The following is a 25,186-nucleotide window of genomic DNA, read 5'->3' as shown; positions in this document are numbered from 1 at the left end:
ACTTTGGCGAAGCTGGAGCTTTTTCAGCGCTCTTTCCTGATGAATCTTGAAGCTGTGTGGTTAGCTCCCACAAAAGGAAATGTGTTATCTTGAAGCTGTGGGTGATGTTATTAAAGCATCAGCACTTGCTATTGGTGGAGGAGCATGTCTACTTGAGACTGTGTTTTTAGGGGTTGATGCAGGATGGGCTGCTGTTGTCCAGAGATTTGTTCTTCTTCAGCCATAAATTACAGTCCCTATAAGCAAGAGGTATTTGTTTTCCATCCTCCCTGTATCTTTCATCTTAATTTAGCAAGGCCCATCCCATGTACTCTCTGTGGACCTGAATATTCTTCTTGGAATGGCTCCATATGGCCAGACTTTGGTTAAGATCTCTCTTGCATACCATATTAGCGAGGGTGTGGAAGATTAAAAAAATTCCTTATTTATATTTATTTGAGATTCTTGGCAGTTTTCTTCCACTTACAGTTCACATTTTTTTACGCCCTTAAGCCTTTGGGGAGGTTCTTCTCAAGGATGGAAATATATCAGTATCTAGGTTTAAATCTTTTCCTAGGTGCATTTTTACACGTAAGTGTGAGTGCACATAGTGCTAGATTGTTTTTCTCTGAAGACACCGTGACTAAAATAATAAAAAAAAAAAGACCATCAGGCTTATTTTCGAAAGAGAAGGGTGCCCATCTTTCGTCACAAATCGGAAGATGGGCGTCCTCCCAGGGTCGCCCAAATTGGCATAATCGAAAGCCGATTTTGGGCACCCTCAACTGCTTTCTGTTGCAGGGACGACCAAAGTTCACGGGGGTGTGTCGGAAGCAGAGCGAAGGCGGGACTGGGGCTTGCCTAACACATGGGCGTCCTTGACCGATAATGGAAAAAAGAAGGGCATCCCTGACAAGCACTTGGGCGACTTCACTTGGTCCATTTTTTTTACGACCAAGCCTCAAAAAGGTGCCCGAACTGACCAAATGACCACCGGAGGGAATCGGGGGATGATCTCCCCTTACTCCCCCAGTGGTCACCAACCCCCTTCCACCCTAAAAAAAAAACTTAAAATTTTTTTTTGCCAGCCTCCATGCCAGCCTCAATGTCATACCCAGCTCCATCATAGCAGTATGCAGGTCCCTGGAGCAGTTTTAGTGGGTGCAGTGCACTTCAGGCAGGTGGACCCAGGCCCATCCCCCCCACCTGTTACACTTGTGGTGGTAAATGTGAGCCCTTCAAAACCCACCACAAACCCACTGTACCCACATGTAGGTGCCCCCCTTCACCCCTTAGGGCTATGGTAGTGGTGTACAGTTTTGGGGAGTGGGTTTTTGGGGGCTCAGCACATAAGGTAAGGGAGCTATGCACCTGGGAGCAATTTGTGAAGTCCACTGCAGTGCCCCCTAGGGTGGCCGGTTTGTGTCCTGGCATGTCAGGGGGACCAGTGCACTACGAATGCTGGCTCCTCCCATGGCCAAATGGTTGGATTTGGTCGTTTCTGAGATGGGCATCCTCGGTTTCCATTATCGCCAAAAATCGGGGACGCCCAAATCGCGAAATTTAGGTCAACCTTAGAGATGGTCGTCCCCGACCGTATTATCGAAATGAAAGATGGACAGCTGAGGGGATATATGATAGAGGTCTACAAAATACTGAGTAGAGTGGAACAAGTAGAGGTGAATCGCTTGTTTACTCTTTCCAAGAATACCAGGACTAGGGGGCACACAATGAAGCTACTAAGTAGTACATTTAAAACAAAATGGAGAAAATATTTCTTTACTCAACGTGTAATTAAACTCTGGAATTGTTTGCCAGAGTATGTGGTAAAAGCAGTTAGCTTAGCAGTGTTTAAAAAAGGTTTGGCTAATTTCCTAAAAGATTAAGATGGACTGAGAAATTCCACTGCTTATTTATAAGATAAGCAGCATAAAATCTGTTTTACTGTTCTGGGGTCTTACTAGGTACTTGTGACCTGGATTGGCTACTGTTGGAAACAGGATACTGGGCTTGGTGGACCTTTGGTCTGTCCCAGTTTGGCAACGCTTATGTTCTTATGTTGTGTTCATATGAAACTCATATCAGTGCTCAGTCTTTCATTTGGATGTGTTGTACAGTGTCTTGACACAGGGCCCAAGACCACATCAGCAACATTGAGTCAATTGGTAATATTTGAGACAGGACTTTGCCTGTGAGGTGGGGTTTCACCAACCTCAGTAGCTTCTACCAGATTGTAAGATTCTTGTATGCTGGGCATTTTCAGCAAGACTTTCTGCTCAATATGTTTCTTTCATTCTGCTACTACCACTGTACTTAGATTGCCCTGGCTTTCACCAGCATGGCCTCCTCTTAAACTTATCCTCCCTTTAGAACCGAGATCAAAAATTTTCCACGGTCACCCCATTGACCCTCTGTGATTCAGCATCCAACATTTGTTAGACCCACTTGGAATACTGCTTCTCTGTACTCAGACTTCATAAAAGTGGACTGGAATACAGAAGCAGATTCTGCTAAACTTATTACAATTTTTACATAAACCAGCCAATTCTAATATTAATAGATCTTACAGAAAATTCTGGTCTCTTACAGATACCACTGTGAGCAGCAGCATTCCTCACAGTGGGGTGCTGCAGAAAGATGAGCTGGAGAGCTTCTGGTGCCATCTTAAGAGTCGCCACTCATGCAGGTGGCATGGAGTCTCTTAATTTTTAGAAAACAGATACTAGTGCTCTCTGATTTTAAATCATACACATTCTCTGTCAATAGCAAGATGAACCACCCACACAAGGGAGTGATGTCCTTTGATGGCATTGATTCTGCACATCCCTTCAGTCTTTCGTTGGGTGAACTACTATGCAGATGTCATTTTTGCGATCTCTTTCTTTTTCTAGTTGCCAATAAATTTCTTCCTAGTATGCTTTTTCCCTTTGTTTTGATTCTTTATCTCTTTCAATTCTCATTAAAAAAAAGCATAAAAAGAAAAGCATTGTCTTTCTTCATAATTGAATGGGAGTTAGCAAATTCACTGTTCAATATGGATGACTCTATGGACACTTATTACGTTTTGGGCAATATACCTTGACTGTGTGGTTCTTTTCAACTTTGTATTATTATATTTATAAGAACCTTTGGTGCTAGACCCCTGAGGCAGGCGTTTGTATGCCAAAACACGGCCCGTGTCGGGTCTCTTTCAGAATTAAAAGGACTACACATCTCATTCCTGAAGGCCCAGTTGTGCTTTTTTTTTTTTTTTAATATAATTATATTTTTTATTTTACATTTACATATTTAACATAAATGTTTCAGCAATATCTCTACTTAAGATTACAAGAAAAAAAATCATTATATTCAGAAAAGAAGTACTTCAGCTTTGTCCACATAATTTGGATCCAAGAACAAGGAAAAAAACATACAAAGTTAAGAAATCATCAATAGAGCAGTGGGCAAATTGACACACACAGCCGATATACAGCTAATCAATTATTGGGTGCGACCAGGGCATCCCTAGTGCCTTCTTTAGAATCAACAAATTCTATCAGTTTTTTAGGGTAAAAGAAAACATAATTAGTTGAATTCAAAGTCACTAAACACCTGCAAGGAAATTTCAAAACAAAGGAACCGCCAACGTTAAGAACTCTGGATTTAATAGCCAGAAATTCAGATCTTCTTTTCTGTGTTTCCCTTGCTAAATCTGGGAAAACCTGTATTTTAGACCCTAAAAAAACTGCATTCATATGACGAAAGTACATGAGGAGCAAACACCCACAGAAGGTGATCTCTCCACAGGAGAATCAAAGACAGACGAACAAACAGTGGATCCAATAAAAGTTTTCTCACAATGAGTGTCTTCCTGAACAAGGTCTTTATTCAAATCTGCACAAATGACCTGACACGTGACGTGTTTCGGCTGTAAAGGTCTGCGTCAGGGGTCTATAAAATAAAAATAAAATATACATAAAAAGGGAAAATACGCAAAGAATATATACATTAACACTTAAAAATATACGTATAGCCCTTGAGCAAAATATAATAAAATATAAAACAAATATAAATATATATATAAATATGAAACATTATAAAGGAAAAATATGATAGGGGAAAACTATCATTCACATGGAAATGATAACACAATCAAACAAGAATGAGAAACATACCTAGTAGTATCTGATGAAAAAATACCTTGTTGGTCAGATGAATAACAGCACATAAACTGCTAACAGAGATATCTAAAACAAATGAATAAATAAATAAATCTTGTACATAAAATAATATAATATAAAGGAACTACCCAAACTAACTTGTCACATATGGGACCCAAAACATAGATAGGGATCTCAGGGAAACTGTACATGAATTTATTAGATGTGTATGAAAATGAAAATATAAATAAAAATAATAATAATAATAAAATCGTATACAGGGGAACAAAGAAAATGAAAAACAAAAAATATAAAACAAAAATAAAATTAAAAGTATATATAAAGGCACAAAAATGTATATAAGTATAATATATATAGACACCAAAAATGGACTGTCCACTGCCTTTGCAATGGATTATTTAATCATGAAATATCAATGACCCACGTGATAAAATGACGCTGAACAAAATATATGAAACTGAAGAAATATATGATGTATAATATGTCGCTGAAAAAATCTATATATAATATGGCGCTAAAAAAAAAAAAAAAAAAAAAATATATATATATATATATGTGTGTGTGTGTGTGTGTGTATGAAGCTATAGAGAAATAATAAATAAATAAAAAAGAAGAACCAGAATGAAAAAACCACATAAGAAAAACGCCAAATAGGAATATCATAATGAATGACGTCACACGCTAAGTGCCAAAAGAAAAAGAGGAAAATAACACATAAAAGTGCCTGGACGTAACAAAATAACCTTTGTGAATCTATCAAATACTGTGAAGGAAACAACAAGGTAAATAAGTAAATAAAATGTATATATATGAAAGTACATGGGGAAAATATTATTTCTGTCCAGCACTAAGGCAAATGTCACTAGAAGGGTTGTCCTTTCCGTTATTACTTCCAGAGAATTTTCTAGGAATTCAGTCAGATTTAAATCAGGTTGAGACCTCTCAGACCGAGCTTCTCATTTTCCCCCCCAAACCCACCTCCCCGCTCCCCCTGTTTTCTATTTCTGTTGATGGCGCTCTCATTCTCCCTGTCTCCTCAGCTCGAAACCTTGGGGTCATCTTTGACTCTTCTCTCTCCTTCTCTGCTCATATCCAGCAGACCGCCAAGACCTGTCGTTTCTTTCTTTACAACATCCGTAAAATCCGCCCCTTTCTTTCCGAGCACTCTACCAAAACCCTTATCCACACCCTTGTCACCTCTCGTTTAGACTACTGCAATCTGCTTCTTGCTGGCCTCCCACTTAGTCACCTCTCCCCTCTCCAGTTGGTTCAAAACTCTGCTGCCCGTCTCATCTTCCGCCAGGGTCGCTTTACTCATACTACCCCTCTCCTCAAGACCCTTCACTGGCTCCCTATCCGTTTTCGCATCCTGTTCAAACTTCTTCTACTAACCTATAAATGTATTCACTCTGCTGCTCCCCAGTATCTCTCCACACTCGTCCTTCCCTACACCCCTTCCCGTGCACTCCGCTCCATGGATAAATCCTTCTTATCTGTTCCCTTCTCCACTACTGCCAACTCCAGACTTCGCGCCTTCTGTCTTGCTGCACCCTACGCCTGGAATAAACTTCCTGAGCCCCTACGTCTTGCCCCATCCTTGGCCACCTTTAAATCTAGACTGAAAGCCCACCTCTTTAACATTGCTTTTGACTCGTAACCACTTGTAACCACTCGCCTCCACCTACCCTCCTCTCTTCCTTCCCGTTCATATTAATTGATTTGATTTGCTTACTTTATTTATTTTTTGTCTATTAGATTGTAAGCTCTTTGAGCAGGGACTGTCTTTCTTCTATGTTTGTGCAGCGCTGCGTATGCCTTGTAGCGCTATAGAAATGCTAAATAGTAGTAGTAGTAGTAGTGATCTTGAAGTTCCTTTAATATATTGGGCTCTGACAATAGGCGGATAGCCTTCTGAGGGAATTCCCAATATTTCCCCAAAATATTTCTTCAGCATGTCAAGGGCAGGTATGAGAGGAAATTTTGGGAAATTTAAAAATTGTAAATTATTTTTCCTCCCCTGATTTTCCATGTATTCAAGTTTACGCACTTGAAACTCTCTGTCCCTGACAACTGAAGCAGCAAAGCTCTGCAAATGAACAACCTCAGCTTCTAGTGAGGTAATTTTTTCCAAATGCTTATCAGTTTGGCTAGACAGAGTTTGGCACATCTGTTTCAATTCTGTAATCTCTCCTCTAAAGGAGTTAGATAACTGAAGAAGGGAGGAATTCACCCCCTGTTTCGCATCCCATAATGATTCCATAGTTACTACAGCCGGTTTCACTATACCTCCATTTTGTCTACAAGCAACATCCCGGGGAGCAGGAGAAGAGAGCAAAAAACTTTGACTCTCTTCAATTGACAACCTTCCCGGGGTCAATACCTCAACGGGTCCTTCTCTCACAGTTAGGGAAGACCGACTCCTCTCAGGTGCTTCTCCACGTTGTAACCCCGTCGACACGTAGTTACTTCTTGGTCTTAGAGGAGCTGCATCTGGTTGTGGGCTTAGCGAAACGCCCTCTACACTGCGGTCTGCCTCCGAGGTTGCAGATTCCGTCAAGGCGTGTATCCTCTGTCCCAGCGTATGGACTCCAAAATTCTCCAGGGTGGATTGTCTGGTGGTTGGGGCTTCCACCAAGCCCAAAGAGGTAGGTGTCTTGGGTTTCCCCTTCCTTTTCCCCATTTCCAGCACGGGGAAAATTTCCAAAAACAACTCCACTCACTCGTGTTCAGGAGCTCCATCACGCCATGTCTGCTCGAATCGCCATCTTGGATCCTCCACAGTTATGCTTTTTTTGTTATTACCAATTGTGATGCCAAATCTAAATTTCGTAGTGAAGTTTGTAGAATACCGATATGTTCTAATAACCAATCAAATATGAGGTATCTAAATATGAAAAAATAGATGTTAAACGGAGGAAAAAGCCTCAAACGAACCGCTAAGGCACTCCTTTTGTTAATAAATTAACTTTAGGGAGGCCTGTGGACTCATCACTGGCAAAAACCCTCCTGGCACATTATTTTATTATAATTCTGTAAGTCACTTCTTTAGATAATTTTGAAAAAACTTAGCTTTCCAGCTGTTCGGCTGTGACTACCCACAGCCCATCCAGTTCAGTTGAGACTACCCACGGCCAAATGCCATGGTGAGATCAAGAGATATCAGTATTGCAGTTTTATTCCTATCAAAATGTGCCGAGAAGAGCAGTCTGTGCTTTGGCACTTATGAACCCCAGTTTGCTAGGGCTACAAAATAATATGTTCTATGTATTTCTCTAGTTGCCCCCTAGTCCTAGTATTTTTGGAAAGAGTAAACATGCGATTCACGTCTACCTGCTCCATTCCACTCCACTTATTATCTTATAGACGTCTATCATATCTCCCCTCAACCTTCTTTTCTCCAAGCAGGAGATCCATAGCCACTTTTGCTTTTCCTCATAGAGAAGCCGTCCCATCCCCTTTATCATTTTCATCACCCTTCTCTGTACCTTTTCTAATTCTGCTGTATTTTTATTGAGGTGCAGTGACCAGAATTGCACACAGCATTCGAGGTGCAGTTGTACCATGGAGTCAACTAAAGACATTATAACATTCTCATTTTTGTTTTCCATTCCTTTCCTAATAATTCCTAACATTCTATTTGCTTTCCTAACCACCGCTGCACACTGAGAAGAGGGTTTCAACGTATCATCAATGGTGACACCTAGATCCTTATCCTGGGCGGTGATTACTAATGTGGAACCTTGCATCACGTAGCTATAGTTTGAGTTCCTCTTTCCCACATGCATCACTTTGCACTTGCTCACATTAAACGTCATCTGCCATTTGGATGCCCAGTTTTGTAATGTCCTCTTGCAATTTTTCACAATCCTCTTGCAATTTAACAACTTTGAATAACTTTGAGTGATCAGCAAATTCAGGGGGTCTTTCACTAAGGTGCACTAGCATTTTTAACTGGCGCTAAATGCTGAGATCCCATAATGGGCATCTCAGCTTTTAGTGCCAGCTGATTTTTACTGTGAACTAAAAATGCTAGCGCACCTTTGTAAAAAAAAACCCTTCATTACCTCACTAGTTAATCCTATCTCTCTAGATCATTTATAAATATGTTAAAAGGCAGCTGACCCAGCACAGCCCCCTGGGGAACTCCACAATCTACCCTTCTCCAATGAGAATACTGACCATTTAACCTTACTCTTTGTTTTCTATCAGTTCTTACTCCATAAAAGGACTATTCCATGACTTTCTAAATTCCTCAGGATTCATTCATGAGGTACTTTGTCAAATGCCTTTTGAAAATCCAAATACACAATATCAACCGGCTCACCTTTATCCACATGTTTATTTACTCCTTCAAAGAAATGTAGTAGATAAGTGAGGCAAGATTCCCATTGACTAAATCCATGTTGGCTTTGTTTTATTAGTCCATGCTTATGTATATGTTCTGTAATTTTGTTCTTTATAATAGCCTCTATCATTTTGCCCGGCACCTTCATCAGACTCACCAGTCTATAATTTCCCGTATAACAATTGGTACCCCTTTTAAAAATTAGCATTATATTGGCCACCCTCCAATCATCTGGTACCATGCTTGATTTTAAAGATAAATTACATATTACTAATAATAGTTCTGCAAGTTCATTTTTCAATTCTATTAGTACTCTGGGATGAATACCATCTGGTCCAGGAGATTTGCTACTCTTCAATTTGTCAAATTGCGCCATTACATCTTCCAGGTTTATAGAGATTTCATTCAGTTTCTCTGACTCATCAGCTCTGAATACCATTTCTGGGACCAGTATCTTTCCCAAATCTTCCTCGTTGAAGACCAAAGCAAAGAATTAATTTAATCTCCCTTCTATGTCTTTGTCTTCCCTGAGTGACCTATTACCCCTTGGTCATCTAGCGGTCCAACTGATTCCTTTGCCGGATTCTTGCTTTTAATGTACCTAAAAAAGTTTTTACTATGTGTTTTTGCCTCCACTGCAATCTTTTTTTTCAAAGTCCCTCTTTGCCTTCCTTATCAGCACTTTACATTTGACTTGCCATTCCTTATGCAATTTCTTATTATTTTCAGTCAGATTCTTCTTCCATTTTCTGAAGGATTTTCTTTTAACTCTAATAGCTTCCTTCCCCTCACTTTTTAACCATGCCGGCTGTCACCTGGCCTTCATTCGTCCTTTTTTAATACATGGAATATAACTGGCCTGGGCTTCCAAGATCACACCTGATGTAAATTTTTGACCTTCGCAGCTGCTCCTCTAAGTTTTTTTAATCATTGCTCTTCTCATTTTATCATAGTCTTTTATTTGAAAGTTAAATGCTAACGTATTGGATTTCCTGTGTATTCTTACTCCAGAGCTTATATCAAATCTGACATATTATGATCATTGTTATTAAGCAGTTCCAGCACCATTACCTCGTGCACCAGATCATGTGCTCCACTAAGGACTAGGTCTAGCATTTTTCCTCCTCTTGTTGGCTCCTGTACAAGCTGCTCCATAAAGCAGTCTTTGATTTCGTGAAGGAATTTTACCTCCCTAGTATGCCCTGACATACCATTGCCGGACGGCTCTTGTGACTCAACGCTCATTGATCCATTGAGGATACTACAGTTAGAGCCTTGGCTACATTATTCTTTGTTGTTAAACAGTTCCACATCACAGCAAAGATCTACTTGACCCCTGAGGCAGGCCAATTATGCCAAAACACAGCCCTGTCGGGTTACCTTTTAGCTGTTACCAATAAAGACTGGTTGATATCCTCCTGGTTTCTACCTCACTTTGTTGTTCATTTCTAAAATCTATGCACATTATTATAGAATATACCCGCTGTCTGCCAGATTCTATATATCGTTCCTAGAATATAGCGCAGTCCACATAAATCTATGCACAGGGATTTACGCCACATTTTCATTAGTATAAATGGAGGCGCATAATTTTAGGAGCTGGGATATCAACTAAGCGTATTCTATATATTGCACCTAACTCTTATAGAATACATTTAAGCAGATATGTTTTTCATGTGGATTTTTTAAGCGCTGACCTGACCCTCTGCGCCTAATTTAGGCATTGAGATTTACACCAAGTAAAATGTGGCCTAAATGGATGCAACCAAATTTGGTCACGTGGCAAGCTGCTCGGTGTATTCTATATACTGCACGGAACTTTAAGCCTAGTCTATAAAATGTAGGCGTACTTTAGAGAATATGCCTAAGTGTAATTTTTTTCTGCACAGATTTTTCAGGCACCATATATAGAATGGGAGTAATTTTGTAAGGAGGGTGTCAACATCTAGGTGCGAAAAACAAAAGTAAATAACCAGAATAGCCACATATGTATGCACACATGTTTATAAATGTCATTACTCTATTCTATCAAATGGCATGTAAATGTGATGGCTCATAGTTTGAAGATAGATAGATATATGGATAGAGTCTGGTGTGGAGTGTCTGCAGGGTGCATCGGTATGTATACAAATTATAGACTACTATAGTGTACATGTGTTTCTTAGGAATCTAGATGTGAGCATTTAAAGCAGCTCTATGGCTGGTATTAATGGCTGTGCCTAAAATATACACATGTATTTTCTCTTCTATACTAGTAGTCTATAGAGGAAGTAAACGTCTACCTCCCTCTTTAGAACAGACTCCAAGTAGGCACCTTCTTGGCATCTAAAAATAGACAATCCGAAATAGAATTCCTTCTGCGTGTCTTAGACTGAGTTCTTTGCAAAACTTTCTACTGTGGCTATTTCTTTTTACAACTATAAAACATTCATAGTAATTTTGTTTATATTTCATGCTTCAACAAATAACAAATATGTTCATGGTTTAAAATATACATGCCTGTTATTATACCCATGAGCTTTAGACAGAATATATGTATGAAAGAGGTGATTGTAGGTCAGCATGACGTGCTACTTTCGCATGCTGTTGGGTCAAGCTACACTGCTGCCACTTGTAACCAACCCAAGCTGAGCTTCTGAAGTCCCTTGCATGTCTTGTGAGCCAGAGCATGTCTTACTTCTGCTGTTTTCTATCTTCTTTCTTTCTGCTTTTCAGTGTACACCATTCTTTCTAAGGTGCACTCTGATCGGAATGTTTACCCTTCCTCTGGAGTCCTCTTTGTTCACGTTTTGGAGAGAGAATATTTTAAGGGAGAATTTCCTCCTTATCCAAAGCCTGGTATGGCGTGCTTTGATTTTGTCTATTTGTGAAACTGTTGTTTTGCTAAACACACTGTATAATGTATTGAAGAATTTCTATTGGGGCAGTAGGTTTAAAGCTGTTTTTCCTGTTTAGTGTAACTTTGAATGCACAAATAAACATCTGTCCACTTTATCTAAGTCTAGTAATCATTCTGCATTATCAAATGATAGCATAAGTCGGCATCGGCACATGTATATTTAGGCGTACCCACTTATGCCATGGGTAAATGAGTGCATCTCAATGCAGCACTTAGCGCCTGCAACTTACAGTATTCTATAAGGTGTGCACATAAGTGGAGATACGCCACGCTCCTGCTCTGCTCTCGCATTTATTCACTAAGGGACTGCGGTAAAAGTTGCCTGCAGTAGTGCAAGCACATGAAATTGGCATTTGCTGGGCCATTTTTTACCGTGGCGGGTTAATAGGCCTTTTTTTTAATGGGGCAGTAAATGGCCATGAGCTAATATTAAATGTAGCATGTGACTATTTACTGCCTGAGCCCTTACCACCACCTATTTACTTGGTGGAAAGGGCTCACGCGCTACTCATGTGGTAATCAGGCAGCATGTGGCAATGTGGCCTTGCTGCTGATTACCACCGGGAATGCCCCTGCGGTAGAAAATAGAAAATTATTTTCTTCCAATGCGAAACAGCACATGGCAGCTTCGGAATTAGTGCCAGGTGCCCGTACTATCCCGGCGGTAGGGTTAATTTGGCATGCACTATTCGTTGGTTAGTTCTACCGTTGCTTAGTAAAAGGGCCCCTAAGGCATTTAGGTGTCACATTGAGAACACCGATGAGCGCACAGCTCACACTTACACATGTGATTGCACATTATCCCCCTGGATACTATATATGGATGCTGAAATTTCAGTACAGATCCAAGATGCGCATGCAAACAAATTGGATAACGAGCCTTTACTATCAATTAATTGACCCCTCAACAATCAATGAAGTTAATTAGCACAAATTTGGTTTTGTGTGCACATCTGCCTGCACAATCTTCTATAACATCGGGTGCCTAAATTCCATAGCCTGTCACTCAGAAGAAGGCATGGCCAGGGGAGGGGAATGGGCCGGTCAGCGGTGTCCCAAGGAGTTGCATGCAGTATTACGGTATAGTGCCATTTACCCACCGAAATACCATGAGTTGGGCATGGGAATTGTCTCTGAGTGCTATTCTATGACGGGATCTCATCCTTGAGCGCCCTTTACAGAATAGTGCTTTACACCGATTTTGTACAGTACCGATCATTGAACTCTATTTCTAGAATTCCCTGTATAGATGCGTAGGTGCTAGTATTCCATGACATGTATGCAGGGCTGGCGTTAAGGGGTGGCAAACAGGGCAATTGCCCTGGGCCCCCATACCATAGGGCACCCCAAGGTACAGGAGGCTTAGCCTCAAGGCCAGCTTTTGGACCCCTTCCCCCGTTTCTGCCTTGGGCCCCTGAATGTCTAACACCAGCCCTGCATGCATGCACAAATGGTGCTTAATTTTATGTGCCCTGTTATAGAATGAGGGGGGTTAGCTGTTTCAATTCACACACTGTCTACATGCCCTGATATGGGGCGAGAATTGGGTATACACAGGCAGGGAGCATCTTGCAGTTGGAACATATTAACTGACCTCATGCTGTCACTGTTGCAGATACTGCAAATGCACTTACACTTCCTATCTGTAACTACACTTACCACATGGTAAAGTTTTCTTCTGCGTGGTAACTGTATTTTAAGATGTCGGAAATGCCTCCAAATTACTGCTGAAGTTTTACACTTCCTGCCTGATATTCAGCGCTATTTAACTGGCCAGGAACAGCTCCTGGCCAGTTAAGTAGCACTTAAACGACTATTTAACTGACAGGGAGCTGCCGGCTAAGTTTGGTGTCCAAATTGGGCTGCTGAAATAGCAGGCCTATCTTTAGCCAGTTTAAATTTAACCAGCCAGTTTCAGAATATTGACTTGGCTGGTTAAGTTTAAATCATCCAAAAATAAACCGGACATTCAGTTCTGGTCACCAAAAATGGCCCAGCATTGAATATCCTGGCTCAGCGTTGACCGCAAGAGGCAGCCCAGTTAACTCCTACGGTCTGAATATTGGCCCCTGTTTGGTAATTTAAGCATATACCACTGATTGATTGCAAAACTTTACCATGCTGTAGTAAAAGGTACCCATAGACTTATACGGTGCCGTCTAGAGCTTACCATTTTGTTCTTAATTCTAATTTACCTGAGCTGTAGCTGATTTCTGTTTTTTTTTGTAGAGTCACAGGAAAAAATATTTCTGTTAATCTTGGGACTTGTACTTTTTAAAACCCTCTTTCTCATTTAGGTGAGATAAGTAATGATCCAATAACATTCAACACAAATTTAATGGGTTACCCTGACAGACCAGGCTGGCTTCGTTATATTCAGAGGACACCATATAGTGACGGAGTGCTGTACGGATCACCAACCGTAGAGAATGTGGGCAAGCCAACCATCATCGAGGTATCTTTACTTTCTCTGTGGATTCTAAATAATTGTAGTTCTGCATGTGAGAAGGTCCAACAATTTTGGGATCAGATCATTGCTTATCTGTCGTTGATTGTTCGGCGTCAGTTAGCAAGAACTCTGTCCCTAATGGTATTGAACTGTCCTGGGTCTTTGAGGGGAGCCACAGTGGAGTTAACTTTGTTGTTTTGGAAAGCTTGCTTATTGGCACGAAAATGTATTTTGCAGTTCTGGATATTGGACACACCACCAGTATACTGGCATTGGTGTAATCAGGTACATCAATTGCTAAATTGGGAGGTGAGGGATCTCACAAACGTAAAACTCGTTTTTTGAAGCTATGGGATCCTTCCCTGTCCTCTCTGTCCCCTAGGGGAAGAAGTTTGGTTCTTAACATGTTGTGATTGCACTATCACCTTGATTAGTACTCTTGTCGAATGGTTACTCCAAGCTATTGACTAATTCATGTTGGGCGGGTACCTGGGTGTGTAGATCGTAGGGAAGTACCAACATCATTGCTACTTCTTCAGTGAAGGTCCCGTGGGGTCATAAGAACCCAGGCCTTACGGGAACCGGAAGGGGAGACTTGATCCTTTTGTTAGGGATAGGTGGGAGGGTGGGAGTTGTGGGGGGGGGGGGAATAGGGATCTTGATACTGTGTTTGATTCTAAGATGGGTTGGGTATTGATGGGGGGTGCTGGGATTTGGAGTTGTTGGAACATGCTATTCTTTTTTTGGATAAGGTTTGTGTTGCCTGCGTTTATAACTTATACGTAGAGGGGCATAATCGAACGAAAATGTCTATCTCCATGGGCGTTTATCTCCGAGAACGGGTCCGTGAAGGGGCGGACCGAACCGTATTTTCAAAAAAAATAGACGTCCATGTTTTATTCGACAATTTGTGAGCTGGGCGTTTTTGCTTTTCAGCGATAATGGAAAATGAAAGCGCCCAGCTCAAAAACAAATGAATCCAAGGCATTTGTTCGTGGGAGGGACCAGGATTCGTAGTGCACTGGTCCCCCTCACATGCCAGGACACCAACCAGGCACCCTAGGGGGCACTTTTACAAAAACAAAAAAAAGGGTAAAAGCTCCCAGGTGCATAGCACCCTTCCCTTGTGTGTTGAGCCCCCCAAATCCCCCTCAAAACCCACTGCCCACAAGTCTACACCATTACTATAGCCCTAAGGGGTGAAGGGGGGCACCTACATGTGGGTACAGTGGGTTTGGGGGGGTTGGACGACTAAGCATTAAGCAGCACAATTGTAACAGGTAGGGGGGATGGGCCTGGGTCCACCTGCCTAAAGTCCACTGCACCCCCTAACAACTGCTCCAGGGACCTGCATACTGCTGCCAGGGAGGTGGGTATGACATCTGAGGGTGAAAATAAAAAGTTGTGAAACATCATTTTTTGTGGTGGGAGGGGGTTAGTGACCACTGGGGGAGTCAGGGGAGGTCATCTCCGATTCCCTCTGGTGGTAATCTGGTCTTTTAGGGCACTTTTTGGGGCCTTATTCGTGAAAAAACAGGGTCCAGGAAAAGTGCCCTAAATTCTAGCTACAAACGCATACTTTTTTTCCATTATCAGCGAAAGGCGCCCATCTCTGTTCGGTGATAACCATGCCCCAGTCCCGCCTTCACCACGCCTCCGACACGCCCCCGTCAACTTTGTACGCTTCCGCGATGGAGTGCAGTTGAAAACGTCCAAGTTCGGCTTTCGATTATACCATGTTATTCGTTTTTGTGAGATAAACGTCCATCTCCCGATTTAGGTCGGAACTTGGGCGTTTTTCTCGTTCGATTATAAGCAGGATAGTAACATAGTAACATAGTAAATGACGGCAGAAAAAGACCTGCATGGTCCATCCAGTCTGCCCAACAAGATAAACTCATATGTGCTACTTTTTGTGTATACCCTATTTTGATTTGTACCTGTCCTCTTCAGGGCACAGACCGTATAAGTCTGCCCAGCACTATCCCCGCCTCCCGCCACCGGCTCTGCCACCCAATCTTGGCTAAGCTCCTTAGGATCCATTCCTTCTGAACAGGATTCCTTTATGTTTATCCCACGCGTGTTTGAATTCTGTTACCGTTTTCATTTCCACCACCTCCCGCGGGAGGGCATTCCAAGCATCCACTACTCTCTCCGTGAAAAAATACTTCCTGACATTTTTCTTGAGTCTGCCCCCCTTCAATCTCATTTCATGTCCTTTCGTTCTACCGCCTTCGCACCTCCGGAAAAGGTTCGTTTGCGGATTAATACTTTTCAAATATTTGAACGTCTGTATCATATCACCCCTGTTTCTCCTTTCTTCCAGAGTATACATGTTCAGGTCATCAAGTCTCTCCTCATACGTCTTGTAACGCAAATCCCTTACCATTCTCGTAGCTTTTCTTTGCACCTCTTCAATTCTTTTTACATCCTTCGCAAGGTACGGCCTCCAAAACTGAACACAATACTCCAGGTGGGGCCTCACCAACGACTTATACAGGGGCATCAACACCTCCTTTCTTCTGCTGGTCACACCTCTCTCTATACAGCCTAGCAACCTTCTAGCTACGGCCACCGCCTTGCCACACTGTTTCGTCGCCTTCAGATCCTCAGATACTATCACCTCACGATCACTCTCCCCGCCTAACACATATGTCTCCCGAGGATTTCTATTCCCTAAGTGCATCACTTTGCATTTCTTCGCATTGAATTTTAATTGCCAAACCTTAGACCATTCTTCTAGCTTCCTCAGATCCTTTTTCATGTTTTCCACTCCCTCCCGGGTGTCCACTCTGTTACAGATCTTAGTATCATCCGCAAATAGGCAAACTTTACCTTCTAACCCTTCGGCAATGTCACTCACAAATATATTGTTACAATAATACTAATAAATAAAAAAGATTTAAAATAATTGTAGTTCTGGTCAGCTTCAAGAAGCCCATTTCTAAAACCAGTATTCTGATTATGAGGGTACTTTTAGGAAGCATATTTATTATTTATTTTCCATGTGAAAAGTATGTTGTACAAACAGAAAATGATTAGTATAAAATTGTGCAGTTCTATATACATGTGCAGGTACAGTGGATATTCCCGGTCGGGGGGAGATGACGTTTGGGTGGAATTGTGAGACATGTGTACACTTTGCAAATATGTGCACACTCGCATACAGCATATGCACCAGGGTGCATCTGCTTAGGAGTAGGTCTAAGTTTTTGTGAGCACGTTTGTGTTCTTTTGGATAATGCTGGGAGCCTGTTTTATAAAGACAGATACACTACTGTGCTACCATTATAAAACAAACAAACAAAAAAACCTTTGCAATATATTTTACTATATGCTGGACCATCAAACAGCAGGAGAGAATTCCAAGAGATAGACAGCTTATGACCTTTTCACTTTCTTCACTCAATATCATCATAAGTCAAGGTTTATTACAACACTTTACAATATTTATCATTCAATTCAAATAAAACAAAAATCTTAAATGCACTCCATTGTGTCCAGGGAGGGGTGATTTGTGTTGTGTTTAGCACCCTTTAATTGCACAGCATGAATCTTGTACATCAGTCTTGCATCATGTACATCAACCTTTCATCATTGATCCAATACAGGCCATGTTTCGGCACACAGCACCTGCGTCAGGGGTCATTTAATCTCTCTTGCTTAATATAAGAAAGCCAGTCAAAAGCTGAGTGCAGTACAAACGGGACTATGTCCTTGTGCAGTAAAGACAAAACATTCTTTCTGGCAAACTGGATTACGCTTGGGGTGAGGCCCTTACTAGGGAAGTTCCTAGTAAGAGCCAGGAGGAGGAGGTGTAAAGGGTGGGATGGGGTTATCTGAGATGGTGTCATGGTGGGTCTGGGGTTACAGGTGGTGGGTAGGTGGTACTTGCTGGTACTTGCATATGTCTCAAGGCAGGTGCAAAAGCCAATGGGGTTTTTTTTTTGTTTGTTTTAATAGACATGGCTTCCTGTAGTAAAATGGGAATTCTAGATCTGTTTATTAAGCATGCTCAAGCCATGCCAAATCCATGCCCTCACTACACACCCTTGAAATCTCTGCATCCTCAGGTTTCTACATGAGCAAATAATAACTTTCCAAAATTGCTATTTGCATGTGTAGATGCTTCTAAAATGAGGGTCAAACTATTTCCCCCTTTACCTCTTTTAAAGGTCATGATTTGATATGCCGTCTTTCTGTAGTACTGTATCTGGTAATTTCACTCAGTATCTTGCCCTTTGGCATAATTTTCATTTTTAATGTTCTTTTTTATACAGATAACTGCCTACAACAGACGTACATTTGAGACAGCAAGACATAATTTAATCATTAACATAATGTCAACAGAAGGTAGGTGTGAACAGAATACATTTTGTTTTCCTTCATAGTAAAGCTGCCAAGTTCAGTAGGCCAACCCCCCCCCCCCCAAAAAAAAAGAAAAAGAAATAGCTCTGTAATGGAACAGTTGTACCAGTGCACAATCAGCTAGTGGTTACCCACTGGGTCTGTCTTCAAGTGGCCTAGGAATGTCTGAGGAGTAGGCCAATGTGCTTAACCTGCACTAAAGGCCTGCAGCACACTTCTGTTTACATTTTATTGAGTTTGGCTCAATAGTGAGGCATCTTTTGATAAACTGTAAGAAATTCAGCGCCTTGACCTGATGCTTTCTGGAACTCTAGAAAAGACATGTTGGAGCCCTTTTACTAAGCTGCTTTATACATTAATGTGCACCTAATGCAGCTTAAAAATGTGCTCAGGCATCATGCGGTAAATGCCAAATGTGCTCACGCAATTGCTTTTGAGGGGGCAGAGAGTCATGGGGCAGATAAACAGTCCACTGTCACCTCTCCTTCTTTTAAATCAAGAGGCAGAATTAATCCTGTAAAATTCTGGTCTGGAATCTTTGATAGTCCACAACTTCCAGACACAGACAGCAAGGATTTCTTGTTTAAGTGGGATGAGTTATGTAATTCTACCCTGGATAGTATAGCTCCCATCAAAGTTTTGCCCAAACGCACCAAAAGTGTGTCTCTCTGGTGCAATCAGGATATTCTCCTCCTGAAGTGGCAGTGTAGAAAATTAGAGAGGAAGTGGTTCAGACATAAATCTGATGAGAATAAAATGCTTTGGAGGAAAGCTATCAGAGATTAAAAGAAAAAGATTGTAGAAGCTAAAACCCTCTACTATAAAGAGCGTATTGGTCACAACCACTTAAACACCCATAAGCTCCTTAACCTTATTAATTAACTTGTATGGACTGAAAAACTTAACATCAGTAACTACTGTGGTCCTCCTTTCTGTTACCCACTCAAGAGACTGTCAAATCCTTTCTCACAAAGTATTCTTCCTCACATTGCCTTCTGAATGCTTGTCCAGTTATTTATTAAAAACTGCATCAGCAGGATTTATTGACCTCCTTCAAGCTCATATTTAGTTTGTGCTGACTTGAGGGGCTTTTCCTCAGTGGAAAGATTCCATAATACTTACCTCAATCGCTAAGAGAAACCTTGACTTCATTGGGAGACATTACTAATTACAGGCCTGTTGCTTCTATCCCATTGTTGACTAAGGAAATAGGGGGAATAGGTACTAAGCTTATGAATCACCTTTCTTCTTTCTCCCTCTTGCATAAATCTCAGTAAGGCTCTAGGCCTTGCTATAGTACCGAGACAGTCTTGACTACCTTAATATCTGATTTTAGGAAAGCAGATAGTCTAGGCTTTAAATTTTTAGTGATGCAATTCGATATGTCAAGTGCCATTGACCTTGTTGATCATGAGTTGCTTTTAGGCCTATCGGATTAGTTTGGATTGTGTGGGAAAGTTCACCAATAGTTCTGCGGCTTTCTAAAATCTAGATCGTATCAGGTGAAGTTGTTAGGTTCTCTCTCACCTTCCTGGTCTCCTGACTGTGGGGTGTCACAGGGCTCGCCACTTTCTCCATACCTATTCAATGTTATGATGGCTCCATTAGGTTGAAGGCTAGAGGCAGCGAGGTTCTGCACTTGTATTTATGTGAACAATGTCACAATCTATATCCCTTTCAAGACTGGTTTTCCAGAAATTGTCCCTTAGATTAGGCTTGATCTGGATTTGTTGGAATCCTGGGCTTCCAAATTTAAGTTTAAGTTAAATAGCGATATGACTAAATTTCTTGTAACTAACCCCTTTGACCATACCGCATATAATAATTTTACTATTGACAACGTCATACCCCCAAGACTCTACGCTTAGGGTCCTGAGTGTATTAATTGACAGTCACCTCATGTTCAATCTTCAGGTTTCCTCAGTTGTAAAAAAATCCTTCAGATCTCTTTGGAAGGTGAAGAGAATCAGATCATATTTCTCGCCAGATGTCTTTAGATTGCTAGTTCAATCCTTGGTTTTAACTCGGTTTGATTACTGCAATTCCATCTATGCTGGATGTAAGGAGGGTGTCCTAAAAAGGCTACAAATGGCCCAAAATACTGCAGCTAGGCTTGTCCTCATGGTATCACGTTTTGATAGAGTTACTTCGTTATTATGCAAGCTACACTGGTTGACCATTAAAGCCAGGATTATTTTTAAATTATGTGTTTTTGTCTTTCAAATATTATATGGAATGACACTGGATTATATGCAACCCTTAATAACTGTTCCCCTATGCAATATAACCTCTGGTTCTAGGGACACTCTCTTTCACATTGCAAGCGAGTGTGTTATAAGTCAGTTCACTCTGCTGACCTTAGATACCAGGGTGCTAAGTGCTGGAATTCACTGCTAATGGCAATCAAGGGTCAGCCTGATTACTTGGTATTTCGGAAAAGACTGAAAACTCTCCTCTTTGAGAGGTTATGGAGTATCTTAGATTGCAACTGGCCATCAATGATCTATGTTTGATATTTTGTTTATGGCTTTGCAAACATTGTCTGTTGTTTATTTACTTTTAGCCATATTGAACTTGAGTATGTTCAGGATAATGTGGGGTATAAATGTCAACATAAATAAATAAATAAATGTTAGAGACAGTCCCTACTCAACAAAGCTTATAATCTATTCAAGACAGACAAATCAGACAAACAAGAGATTAGGGAGTTGTTTATTATGGGAATGATGAAAACAAACATAGGTATTGAACAGGTAAATAAGGGGTTAAGAGTTAAAAGCAGCCTAAAAAAAGGTGGGCTTTTAGCCTAGATTTGAGTAAAGTGGTGTTCTCCGAGGACAAGCAGGCTGCTTGTTCTCACTGATGGGGTGACGTCCACGGCAGCCCCTCCAATCGGAAACTTCACTAGCAAAGTCCTTTGCTAGCCCTCGCGCGCCCGCGCGCACCGCGCATGCGCGGCCGTCTTCCCGCCCGAAACCGGCTCGAGCCGGCCAGTCTTCTTTTGTCCGCACTCGGTACGGTCGTGTTTTCGCCGTGTCGAGCCCCGGAAAGTCGACCTCGCGCGTCCAATTTGTTTTGAACGTGTTTTTTTCCTTCGGAAAGCTTGTCCTAGTCGGGAAGTGCTCCGGAAACCCCCCGCCGGGTTTCGTGTAAATCCTCCCCGTACTTCCAGCTTTTTTGCCCCGGTAAGTTTTCTTTCGTCGTCGGGGTAGGCCTCTTTTCGGCCTCGGTCGAGATTTTTTCTCCCTCTAAATTTGGTGCTTCAAATTTCGCCATTTCGGCTTTTGATTTCGCCGGCGTGATTTTTCCGCCCATGACATCGAAGCCTTCCAGCGGCTTCAAGAAGTGCACCCAGTGCGCCCGGGTTATCTCGCTCACTGATCGACACTCGTCGTGTCTTCAGTGTCTGGGGGCCGAGCACCGCCCTCAGAACTGCAGTCTGTGTTTCCCTGCTTCAAAGGCGGACTCAGGTAGCGAGACTAGCCCAGTGGAACGTGTTGTTCTCGGGCTCTTCGTCGGCATCGGCACCGGGATCTTCGAGTGCATCGACGTCGTCAGCGTCCAGACCTCCTTCCTCGGCCGCCCCTGCATCGAGTGCATCGAGGCATCGGGCCTCTGCATCGGCGCCGAGACATCGGATAGCTGCATCGACGTCGGTGGTACCAGGACCTCGTCTGCTGATGTCGTCGGACGGTGGTGCATCGGGTGGAGTGCAGGTGAGGGCTGTCCATTCCCCTGCTGGTGGCGGTGAGCCCTCGGGTGGGTCTCCGCCTACCCTGAGGGCTCCTGCGGTACAGCCCCCCCGAGATCGACCTTCTTCAGTCTCGGCCCCGAGGAAGCGACGGATGGATTCGACATCCTCCTCGTCGGTGCCGGGGAGCTCCGGTGACATGCTTCGGAAGAAATCGAAGAAGCATCGACACCGGTCTCCTCCCCGTGTCGGCACCGAGAGCTCTGGGTCGCCGAGGGATTCGGCACCCAGCAGGCATCGGCACCGAGAGGACCGCTCACCCTCTGTTCAGGAGGTGTCGATGCGCTCCGCTCTGGACAGCCCGGAACAGCCTCCACGCCCGGAACAGGTACTGACGTCGACGCCTGCATCGACCTCTCAGCCTTTCTCTGCAGCCGCTCTAAACGAGAGCCTCCGGGCCGTTCTCCCAGAGATTCTGGGAGAGCTGTTGCGCCCTACCCCTCCGGTACCGGCGGTGCTTGCGCCACCGGTACCGTCGAGCGTGGCCGACCGCGGCCACCTCCCAGGAAGGCTCCCCGACTACGTCGGCGGAGGGAGCTTCGCCGATGCGGGCGAGGGAGTCTACCTCTCGACGCCCCCATCGTGGACGGGGTTCCACGGAGTCGAGCAGGGCGAGGTTGCAGACACAGGTCCGTGAACTTGTGTCTGACACCGAGGGTGAGGCCTCGTGGGAGGAAGAGGAAGATCCCAGATATTTCTCTGACGAGGAGTCTGAGGGTCTTCCGTCTGATCCCACTCCTCTCCTGAGAGACAGCTTTCTCCTCCCGAGAGTCTGTCTTTTGCCTCCTTTGTCCGGGAGATGTCTACGGCCATCCCCTTCCCGGTGGTTGTGGAGGACGAGCCCAGGGCTGAAATGTTTGAGCTCCTGGACTATCCTTCTCCACCTAAGGAAGCGTCCACTGTTCCCTTGCACCATGTCCTGAAGAAGACATTGCTTGCGAACTGGACCAAGCCATTAACTAATCCCCACATTCCCAAGAAGATCGAGTCCCAGTACCGGATCCATGGGGACCCAGAGCTGATGCGCACTCAGTTGCCTCATGACTCTGGAGTTGTGGATTTGGCCCTAAAGAAGGCTAAGAGTTCTAGGGAACATGCTTCGGCGCCCCCGGGCAAGGACGCTAGAACCTTAGACTCCTTTGGGAGGAAGGCCTACCATTCCTCTATGCTCGTGTCCAAGATCCAGTCTTACCAGCTCTACACGAGCATACACATGCGGAATAATGTGCGGCAGTTGGCGGGCTTGGTTGATGCTCTTCCCCCTGAGCAAGCCAAGCCTTTTCAGGAGGTGGTCAGGCAGCTGAAGGCGTGGCAGAAAATTCCTGGCCAGAGGAGTTTATGACACTTTTGATGTTGCGTCCAGGGCCGCTGCTCAAGGTGTGGTGATGCGCAGGCTCTCATGGCTGCGTGCCGCCGACCTGGAGAATAGAATCCAGCAGCGGATTGCGGACTCGCCTTGCTGTGCGGATAACATTTTTGGCGAAAAAGTCGAGCAGGTGGTAGAGTCTCTCCACCAGCGGGACACCGCATTCGACAAGTTCGCCCGCCGGCAGCCTTCAGCTTCTACCTCTACAGGTAGACGATTTTTCGGGGGAAGGAAGACTGTTCCCTATACTTCTGGCAAGCGTAGGTACAATCCTCCTTCCCGACAGCCTGCGGCCCAGGCTAAGCCCCAGCGCGCTCGCTCTCGTCAGCAGCGTGCGAATCAGCAAGGCCCCGCGGCTCCCCAGCAAAAGCAAGGGGCGAGCTTTTGACTGGCTCCAGCAGAGCATAGCCGACATCCAAGTGTCAGTGCCGGGCGACCTGCCTGTCGGAGGGAGGTTGAAAGCTTTTCACCAAAGGTGGCCTCTCATAACCTCCGATCAGTGGGTTCTCCAAATAGTCCGGCAAGGATACACCCTCAATTTGGCCTCACAACCTCCAAATTGTCCACCGGGAGCTCAGTCCTACAGCTTCCAGCACAAGCAGGTACTTGCAGAGGAACTCTCCGCCCTTCTCAGCGCCAATGCGGTCGAGCCCGTGCCATCCGGGCAAGAAGGGCTGGGGTTCTATTCCAGGTACTTCCTTGTGGAAAAGAAACAGGGGGGATGCGTCCCATCCTAGACCTAAGGGCCCTGAACAAATATCTCGTAAAAGAAAAGTTCAGGATGCTTTCCCTGGGCACCCTTCTCCCCATGATTCAGCAAAACGATTGGCTATGCTCTCTGGACTTGAAGGATGCCTACACACACATCCCGATACTGCCAGCTCACAGACAGTATCTGCGATTTCAGCTGGCGCACGCCACTTCCAGTACTGTGTGCTACCCTTTGGGCTCGCCTCTGCGCCCAGGGTGTTCACAAAGTGCCTAGCTGTGGTAGCAGCGGCGCTTCGCAGGCTGGGGGTGCACGTGTTCCCATATCTCGACGATTGGCTGGTGAAGAACACATCCGAGGCAGGAGCCCTGCAGTCCATGCAGATGACTATTCGCCTCCTGGAGCTACTGGGGTTTGTGATAAATTACCCAAAGTCCCATCTTCTCCCAGTGCAGAAACTCGAATTCATCGGAGCCCTGCTGGATTCTCGGACGGCTCGCGCCTATCTCCCAGAGGCGAGGGCCAACAACTTGTTGTCCCTCGTCTCGCGGGTGCGAGCGTCCCAGCAGATCACAGCTCGGCAGATGTTGAGATTGCTGGGCCACATGGCTTCCACAGTCCATGTGACTCCCATGGCCCGCCTTCACATGAGATCTGCTCAATGGACCCTAGCCTCCCAGTGGTATCAGGCCGCCGGGGGTCTAGAGGACGTGATCCACCTGTCCACGAGTTTTCTCGAATCCCTGTATTGGTGGACGATTTGCTCCAATTTGACTCTGGGACGTCCCTTCCAAATTCCTCAGCCTCAAAAGTGCTGACCACGGATGCGTCTCTCCTGGGATGGGGAGCTCATGTCGATGGGCTTCACACCCCAAGGAAGGTGGTCCCTCCAAGAAAGCGATCTACAGATCAATCTTCTGGAGTTGCGAGCGATCTGGAACGCTCTGAAGGTTTTCAGAGATCGGCTGTCCCACCAAATTATCCAAATTCAGACAGACAATCAGGTTGCCATGTACTATGTCAACAAGCAGGGGGGCACCGGATCTCGCCCCCTGTGTCAGGAAGCCGTCAGCATGTGGCTCTGGGCTCGCCGTCAAGGCATGGTGCTCCAAGCCACATATCTGGCAGGCGGTAAACAACAGTCTGGCCGACAGGTTGAG

At 43.9% G+C, this 25,186-nt stretch overlaps 1 protein-coding gene across 1 annotated transcript in view; it reads left to right on the top strand.

Moving 5' to 3' along the window:
- The window catches only part of LOC115470140 (epsilon-sarcoglycan-like), a 61,311-nt gene that overhangs the window by 34,840 nt on the left and 1,285 nt on the right, over positions 1–25,186 (top strand). Inside the window, exons 3-4 of the mRNA XM_030203120.1 lie at positions 13,681–13,838; positions 18,113–18,185. Coding sequence (XP_030058980.1) covers positions 13,681–13,838; positions 18,113–18,185 — 231 coding nt within the window. The remainder of the gene's footprint in view (positions 1–13,680; positions 13,839–18,112; positions 18,186–25,186) is intronic.

Source organism: Microcaecilia unicolor, chromosome 1 (assembly GCF_901765095.1).
Source record: "Microcaecilia unicolor chromosome 1, aMicUni1.1, whole genome shotgun sequence".
NCBI classification, from domain to species: Eukaryota; Metazoa; Chordata; class Amphibia; order Gymnophiona; family Siphonopidae; genus Microcaecilia; species Microcaecilia unicolor.
The sequence above is the reverse complement of the archived record's forward strand: the minus strand, read 5'-3'. Positions and strand labels throughout refer to the sequence as shown.